Consider the following 9,074-nt stretch of genomic DNA (forward strand, 5'->3'; position numbering starts at 1 on the left):
GGCCTTGAACTCAGAAATCCACCTGCCTCTGCCTCCCAAGTGCTGGGATCAAAGGCGTGCACCACTACCGCCTGGCTTAGCCGCAGTTTTGACATCGCAGACCAATAGGGTAAAAAAAAATTCCTAGTTTCCTTGATGAACTTTCAAGTATTAACCAGAAATTCAGGCACCAGAATTTAGAACAGAAGCGGTACCACACAGTAAGGGAAGGGGAGTCTGAGGTTCAAGGGGCAGGACGAGAGGGGGTTGCCCCGCCCACCTGCCTTAGGACTGGCGGAGGCTCCGCGGCCCCGCCCCTGTCGGGCGGTTGTTTGCACTTGGGCGGTGGCGTCCGGGGACCTGAAAGGGACGACGTGCGGCGACAAGGCCCACCCCACCTGCCTCAGGATTGGCCGAGGCTCGGCGGGCCCCGCCCCAGTCGGGCGTTTCCTCGCACCAGGGCGGGAGTGTCCAGAGAAGTGAGAGGGTGGAGCGAGGCGAGGAGGCCCACCCCACCTGTCTCAGGATTGGTTGACGCCTAGTGGGCCCCGCCCCCTGGGCGAGGATGGGGCTGCGGTCCGGAGGCGCGTGGGACGGGCGGGGCAGTCTGTGGCTCTTGCAGTGCCTGTGGCTGGGTCTGTTCGCTGGACGCCGGCCAGGGATGCTTCCGCCGGATCGCTGTGTGGCTCTTGGATTGTGGCGGAGGGATGGCGAATGTGCAGGTGGCCGTGAGGGTCCGGCCTCTCAGCAAGCGGTGAGTCTGTCAGGAGGGGACGCCTGAGGGGTCAAGTGAACTGAGGGAAGCGCGAGAATTCTGCCTTCCAGGATGGACTGGCGCGGGGAAAAAAAAAAATCAGACACAAATTGTCACGGGGACTCAAGGTCCAGAAGGCCTGGAGGGATAGGGCTTCGCGTCCTAGGAGATAGCGGTTCCCTATGTGGCTCCAGAAGACGCTGCCCTGTGTGCATGTCCATGGTGACCTGCCAACTAGAGTTTCTATGGAGTCTTGGGTCTTGGGGCACCTAGTAGGGCCTTTCTCACAGAGCATGACGTGAGGAGGTACAAAAGGATGGGCAGACTCCATCCATTCCTTCTGGCGTTCTGAGAGTAGCCAAGTGAGGACTGGAGGCTGTGTGTTCGTATATACACTTGGGATTACTCCATGAGGATGTAGGTAAAAGAATTCTCAGGATATGGAAGGGAAATCGAGGCCCAGAGAGACTACGGTTTCAACCAGTGCTCAGCAGTTGGTGCGATTTAAAGACTGAACTGTGACATAGGGGAAGTTTCTCCAACATCTCTTCTTGGTGTCCTCAGTTCCCTGTGCAGGAGCCTGATTCTGCACCCCTCAGCCCCTGAGGCGTCCCGTGTGAAGCTGCATACTTCCTTCTCTTTTCCTCTCACTCGGGAAGTCAGAGAAGGCTTTGCACAAGAGTTGGTGTCGGAGCCGTTCAGAATGATCTTTTGAGTTTTCTGACAAGTGAGGAGAAGTGCGGAGTTCTCTAAGAACAGAAAGAGAAAACAAATTTCGGCTCTTAGGGTGTAGATGGAAGCTTTGGGCACCTGCTTGGGTTGAAGCAGAAGAGTGATAAGTGATAAAACTGGCAGAGTGTGGGTCTAGACCAGACGACATGTATTGGAACTAGTAGATTTTTTTTTTAACTGTCCAGTACACAAGTTAATTTGGTAAATGGGAAAAGAGGTCAAAAAGGGCATTGTCTCCTATGACAAAAATGGTTCTGTGTGGGGTTAGGTTTGTCCTTTTAGAGGCCATCGGCTTTAAGAAGTTTTGACAGAATGAGAGCAGCGAGATAGGAGGAACACAAAAGAGTGTACCCCAAATCGCTGTGTTTTAATTGGCAAATGGCTTTTAAACATCTGGCTTTCCATCACAGCCTGTGGTGACTCAGGGTTGGGGGCTTCCTGGGAGTAGCTGCTGTCCAGGAGGACGTAGGTGCCAATAGAAATCATTCTTTCCAAACTGTTTTTTAGGGTTCTTAGGATAGCAATATCGACCACTTACTCTTAACTTTTTAGTTCCTGGGAAACCAGGAATTTCAAATAGCATGGATTAGATTAAGAAAATGATGTTGAAACTCCTTTGTTACTTGCAGTCACTGCTTCTTAGCATATCTCATCCAACAAAAATGAAAAACAACCAGGAAACTTACTTTTAGCACCAGTGTAGAGCCTTGAGAGTGAGTGGTAGACTGTCGAACCTCCTGATCTCGAAGAGTGAGCTAATTTTTAGCAGGCTCCCGGTTCACAACCATAGATTCAGAGGTAGTTATGTAAACACCCAGTGTGATCTCAGCCAAGAAGTTCAGCTAGACCGTTTTCAATTCCCACAGAATTCTGCAGAGATGGTGGGCACCCACTGTTCTCTGAAGCTGTTTTGCATGTGTAGAATCTGCTGATTATGTAGGCTGTACTAACATTCAAATAAGTCATCAGCACTGATAATTGTACTTTTGAAGGAACTGTTAAAGTCACCTAGTCAAAGCTAACATTATTTTTTCCAAATGAGAACATTGTCTTGTTTAAATTCTAAAAGCAGGATTTGACTTGCTACACCATGCTGCTCCTTTCTGAGATGCTCAAAGTTACTCCTTTGTTCTATAGAGCTAGAGATGACCTTGAATAAAATAACAGCACAGAAGTGGTTTTGAAGCCCTATCCTTGACCTCAGTTGTTTGTCATTGTGAGATGCTGTCCTTGTCTGTCCAGACTTATTAACCATTGGAGAACATCTGCCCAGTCTGTACCCTGCTCCCACTGGCCTGTACTTTTCACACGATGCATTAATTTTCCCCACTTTTTTTGGGTTCTTAGGATCTGTGAGAATCAGTCTCAGAAAAAAAAAATGTTTGTTTCTCATTTAAATTCTGTTCTTATTTCTTAGAGAGACCAAAGAAGGGGGAAGAATTATTGTGGAAGTTGATGACAAAGTGGCAAAAATCAGGAATGTAAAGGTAAGTCTGAAATTTTGTTTTTTTTTTCCTAATTAAGAACTATTATAATTAGGTGGCCTCTAGGGGTAAGTATGTTTAATATATGGAAGAGCAGGAGATGGAAGAAGATTGTAGAGGAAGCTTGGACCAATCATAAAGCAAATAACAAGAGAATTGTGCTTAGACTCCAGAAGATGTGGTGTTTTGGTCCACATCTAGTAACCAAAACTAGAATCTGGTAACTAGAATAATGCAGCTGTTCTGGAAACTGATTAGTAGCTGCTTTGAAACTAACCCCAGGGATGTAATAAGAGCCATGACTGGCATAACTCGTGCGAGGAGCAATTTGTGTGTCTATGTAACTCACCTGGTCACCAGTTAAACTTTATCCTGAGCTCCTCAAGTGATATTACTTTATCCATGGCATCCTTAGGAATTTTAGCATTTACTTGATAATGTACGGTCTGTTTTGGCGATAATGTGGTCCAGGCATCAGACATCAGCCTTCAGATCCCAGACGGCCACTAGCCTGAGTCTTGTTGCGGATTTTCTTCCACAACCCTATTTAACTTTTTAACAGGCTCAGGGAACTTCCTTCCCTCCTCCTCACCGTCTCCTAGAGTCAACTTCCTCCACCCTTCCTGATGTGGAAAATGAATGCGTTCTCCTTCTGTGGACCTTAAACATTGGAAAGAAGCCAGGAAAGTGACCACATGACAGCTGCTGCAGTTAGCTTGTGGTGTAAGCCAGCATTGCCAAGAAATGAGGAAGCTGAGGCAGAGTGGAGGTTATAGACCCCAGCTTCAGAGCTATTCCCTCTCTTGTGTAACTTCTGTGATGTGATTTGTTTCCTCTTGACATTAGCTCTTGTTAAAAGAGAATGGGCCCTGCCAAAGTTTAGACAGAAGCTCCAGGAAGACAAAGGACCTTTCATTCCCTGCCTCCTCTTAGTTGTCTCTCTTGCTAATCACTTCAGCGTACTTTTGGGTCTAGAGAATAAGCTTGGCCAAGAACAAACTTTAAAAAAAAATATATTTATTATTTTATGTATACGGATGTTGTGCCCACGTGTATGGCTGTGCACCATGTGTGTACCTGGTGCTCTAGGAGGCCAGAAGAGGGCATCTGATCTCCTCTCTAGACCTGGAGTTATAGTTGGTTATGAGCCAGCACTTGGGTGCAAGAATCAAGCCTGGGTCCTCTGGAAGAGCCGGCCAGACTCTGAGCCATCTCTCCAGCCCCGAAGAACAAACTAGTTTTCTCTCTACACATTTGGCTATTGACTTCACTAAAGTCAGTTATCTATGAACAGGCTCTCTCTTTTTTTTTTTTTGTTTTTTGAGACAGGGTTTCTCTGTGTATCCCTGGCTGTCCTGGAACTCACTCTGTAGACCAGGCTTGCCTCGAACTATGAACAGGCTCTTACTCATGACAGCCAGAGTCTTCTGTAGTTTCTGAGTGGCTAACGTTAGAGTTTCCCTTTTCAAACTTTAGTCTTCTACAAAACGTGTATTTGGAGTATATGCCCCCTTAGTCTTTACCTGGGCACCCTTAGTGCTTAGCTTTCCTCCAGGAGCATCCCTCTGTAAGTCTTGCTTTTCCTCCTGGAGGCTGGGAGAGGACAGTGGAGCATCCAGCTCACAAAACATGCCTACAGGCTTTGGTGGTTTTGTAGCATCTGCCCATTTTACATCCGTGAAGTAGGAATTAGGGGTGTCTGTTCTTGAGTTTTTTTCTACTCGTCTGGAGAGGAAAAAGGAGATCTTTGCAAGAAGCAGATTCCCATAGGGAGACCATTGTCACCTGGAAGCCAGAGTTTACATTTAAATATTAAGACTAGGCATTTCTACGAAGAGTGCCGTTCTCCCAGTACAGGGACTCAGTGCAGTTCCAAGTTGTGGCCCTGCCCTCCTCTGCCTTTGCCCACTGGATTTATTCCTGGTTGTTCTGTCTAATACTATTTCCAAGCTACTGAGGGTAGATTCCTACAGAAGCTGTCAATGAAAGCTCCAGATAGATGAAATCTCTTGGACCCAGGGGCTGTACTGCTCCAATGCTATCAGTATCCTCTGCAGAAATCCTTAGGGAAGGAGTGAGTGAGGAAGATATCCCTTACAGACTTTCTCTCCTGAGCTGTCCTATAGCTCATGTGTTTGTAAGCAGGACACATGTTAGTGTTAGTGTAGTGTTGCATATTTAATTCTCTGGGGCTTTTTTTGTTTCTAGTGAACTGACGACAAGTGTCCTCTCTCTTCTTTAATTTTGAATATTATTTATTTATTTTTATTTATACTCTGTAGCTGTCTTTAGACACATACTAGAAGAGGGCAACAGATCCCATTACAGATGGTTGTGAGCCACCATGTGGTTGCTGGGAATTGAACTCAGGACCTCTGGAAGAGTAGCCAGTGCTCTTAACCGCTGAACCATCTCTCCAGCCCCCTCTCTGTCTCTTCTTTTGTGACTGTTGTAAACATTCCAATGGTTAGTCCAGGTCTCTGTAGTTACAGGACCTGTGATTACAATCAAGAGCTCCTGTCTAGATTCCAGAGAGATACGACAAGGAAGACACTGGATTCTGTGCTTAATTTTAGGTGGACAGTCGACCAGAGAGCTTTGGAGACACGCGGGAGAAGGTTGTGGCATTTGGCTTTGATTACTGCTATTGGTCAGTCAACCCAGAGGACCCTCACTATGCGTCTCAGGAACTGGTAATGTTGTTTTCCCTCTATCCTCCTTTTTACAAATGTTTGGTGTAAATTTACTTTTCAAGTTTATTACGGCAGTTGCAGGCTGGAAGTACTCTGATTAGAACTTTAACATTTGGAAAATCTCAATGCAAACTGCTTTTCAAGAGGAAAACTAATACATTGTGGACTGTTTAAAGTTATTTCCATGATAATGTTGTCTCATCAGTTTTTATAACTGGATACTTAGGTAAATTAGCATAGAATCTGAGTGATGGCTGTGATTTATGATCCTTTGGTTAGAGACGGTTGTGAGCGGCATCAGTGTTTTTGAAAAATGATTCAAAAAAGGTAGGAAAAGACTGCTCGGTGGCAGAGTAGGAGCTTCGATAATGTCCATTTCCAGTTCAGGCCTCAGTGTGATTCATGTAGGGTTCAGTGCAGTTAGTCTCCTGCTATTGTAATAAATCACTAGGGCTCACCGTAAACATGGGCTTGCGCTGTATGCAACAGGACTGAGGACTCCTAAAGGCTAATATCTCCTTAGGATCTTAAACATGCCTGTGCAGATTTGTATGGTGAATCTGTGAATATAAATTACCCTTTTCAGAGTTATGGAGTGCTACATTAGACCTTATTTTTATTTTTAATAATTTGTGTGTGTGTGCGTGCATTTGTGTGTGTGTGTGTGTGTGTGTGTGTGTGTGTGTGTACATGAGTGCAATGCTCTGGGCCTGGAGTTACAGGCTTATGAGCAGCTGGATATAGATGCTGGGAATCACACTTAAGTCCTCTCTCAGAGCAGTATGCGTTCTTAACCTCCAAGCATCTTCCCAACCCCATGGGTCTTTTTAAAAAAAAAAATTAACATGCAATATATGTAAGACATCTGCCTACTGGTATTGGTGGCACTTCTACTGAGATCTGCAAAGATTCAGGAAAGCCACTGCTGAATAGAAGGCATTGGTCTTTTCATTAACAAAACATATAAGCATTCTAAGAGCTTTTCAGGCTATCTAAGAGGGTGGTACCTGTGTCTGTAATGTGTGTGTGTGTGTGTGTGTGTGTGTGTGTGTGTGTATTACTACCATTTTTATGGTAGCATATATCTCAGAGTTATTATATGATGAAGGACTTGTTAAGGTGATTATGTAAAATGCCCACCTCGTAGGTAGATATGTGGGTTTCTATGTGCTGTGGCTGGAATCCTGAACGACTGTTCTTTTAAAGCATATGGAAGCAAGTGCACGCTTTTTTCTACTCCTTCTTTGAGGCAGGGTATTCTTCCGGGGACCAGTGTGCTCCACTTGGGAAGCTCGACTAACTTCCTCCTGGTGATGAGCAGCTCTTGGGGTGGGAGTTCTCTGCTCACACACAGTGCATTTGCCCTATTGTATATTTGTAAAACTTCCTACAAGGAATTTTAGCTTAGCTCTACCTACCAAGAACAGCAGTGGCCGTTCACAACAAACCAGACTGAGTCAAAAAAGAAAAAAAAAAGTATGCCCTGCCCTTTGCAAAGCCTCTTACTCTCTTGGGATCTTCATCTTAAAATAGTTTGTTGTTTGGCTAAAACACAATGCCCAAACCTTTGTAACTTTCCAAGATTAAAATTGTGTGGGTGAGGAGCTTTTTTTCTTTACAACCACTGAATCTAAAACTAAATTTACATGTGGTTGCTGGTGTTTTTATAGTTCTTGGGTCTTCATAGTACACTGAATCCCCAAACATCACACAACAACACTCTAAGCCTTTCAGGAGGAGAGAGAGAGTGGAAAGAAAACAGAGGGAAGGGAGAGGAAGTGGGAAGGGGAAGAGAAAGGGAAGGAGAGAAAAACAGAGATCATAGATTCCCACTGCTTTGGAACTTTACTCTGAGAATGTCAGAAACCTGGAGAGGCCTGGGAGAGAAACCATACTTCCGTAGAACATGATTGTATTCAAAGGATACAGTAAAGAAACCACCAGAATGGCTGCTCCATGACTAGGGAGTATGTTTTTTTATTGTGGATATGAAAGAGACCATCCAGAGAGAATGTGATAACATTGTACAGGAGGTGAGGGGGGCCAGGAGGCTATCAAGTAGACTTTGAAACTGAGGAGCCTGGAAGCCAGCATAGGTTTTGTTAGGCAACTGTAGGTATATGTCTTTTCTGCCAGAGGCAAGGGAAATAACTCTTTTTGGTGGATGGAACTGTTGCACAAGATCCTGAGGAATGCTGGCTTTTATCTAAGCATCACTAATGATTCTATAGCCCAGGTTGTGGAAGCCAAGACTCATTTCTGGACTGTCTAAGACTTAACAATGATTAAAGGACCGTACTGCAGGAACCAAGAGGAAAACTGCCATTAATTAGTACAGCACACCTCATGAGCATTTGTATGTGATCGTTTAGTGACAGAATATTGACCCAAACATGCAAAGATGGGCGATAATGCCAAGTACAGAATGTGATAAGTTTACAGTTTATGGGGTATAGGAACTAGCTGGTCTTCATGTCCACTAGAATAGAACAGATTTCAATTAATTTGCAGAGAATTATGTGTTGTTAAGATGTAAAGAATAATTTATGGAGAGTTTTTGGATCCTGATACGGGTGGTAGCTAAGTGGATTTCCAGAGTGTTGAGGTGGGTGCTCATTTATGCATACCAGTAATGCCAGGAGCCTGAGAGTCTCAGACCAGTATGGGCAACACAGAGACCTGTCTCAAAAAAAAAAAAAAAAGTAAATAAAAGTATTAATACTGGAAAAAGTACTAGACACCATTCAAGGTATTTTCCATGTATTTTCCATGTGCTCTAGTGCATGTGTCCAAGGTTGACTTCAGGTATTTCTTCCATTATTATATTTCACATTTATTTATTTATTTATTTATTTATTTATTTATTTATTTATTGGTTTTTTGAGACAGGGCTTCTCTGTGTAGCCCCGGCTGTTCTGGAACTCACTCTGTTTACCAGGCTGTCCGAGCGAGAACTTAGAAATCCGCCTGCCTCCCAAGTGCTGGGATTAAAGGCGTGTGCCACCACTGCCTGACTTTTTTTTTTTTTTACTATTTTGAAAATATTTATTTTATTTATTATCATGTGTAGGTAGATATAAATATAGAAGTCAGAGGACAACTTTGTGGAGTCTGGTCTCTCCCTCTATCTTAACATGGGTTCCAGGTCATCAATCTTGCAAGGCAAGCACTTTTCTACAGTGAGCCATTTCTCCAGCCCTCCACCTTTATCTTTTGAGACACTCTTTTCCAGAACCTGCAGCTCATTGATTCGGCTAGGCTGGCTAGCCAGTAAGCTTCAGCTTGTCTCTGCTGGGGCTGGGAAGGGGGCTGGGGAGGGTGGTTACAGGCATGTCTGCTGGGCTTTTTACATGGGTTCTGGAGATCTGAACTTAGGTCCACCTGCTTGTCTGGCAGACACTTTATTAACTGAGCCATCTCCCCAGCACAAGA

General features: G+C 44.5%; 1 protein-coding gene across 3 annotated transcripts in view; it reads left to right on the plus strand.

Annotated features, from left to right (window-relative positions):
• The first annotated feature begins 548 nt into the window (after positions 1-548).
• Positions 549-9,074, plus strand: part of Stard9 (StAR related lipid transfer domain containing 9) — an 89,833-nt gene continuing 81,307 nt past the window's right edge. For all 3 annotated transcript variants that reach the window (XR_004118805.1, XM_031371569.1, XM_031371570.1), the window contains exons 1-3: positions 549-733; positions 2,883-2,952; positions 5,526-5,642. Coding sequence is in view for 2 of the 3 variants with exons in the window: in XM_031371569.1 (XP_031227429.1) it covers positions 687-733; positions 2,883-2,952; positions 5,526-5,642 (234 nt within the window). In the remaining variant the exon portion in view is untranslated. The remainder of the gene's footprint in view (positions 734-2,882; positions 2,953-5,525; positions 5,643-9,074) is intronic.

This window comes from Mastomys coucha, unplaced genomic scaffold, assembly GCF_008632895.1.
Source record: "Mastomys coucha isolate ucsf_1 unplaced genomic scaffold, UCSF_Mcou_1 pScaffold15, whole genome shotgun sequence".
Lineage (NCBI taxonomy): Eukaryota > Metazoa > Chordata > Mammalia > Rodentia > Muridae > Mastomys > Mastomys coucha.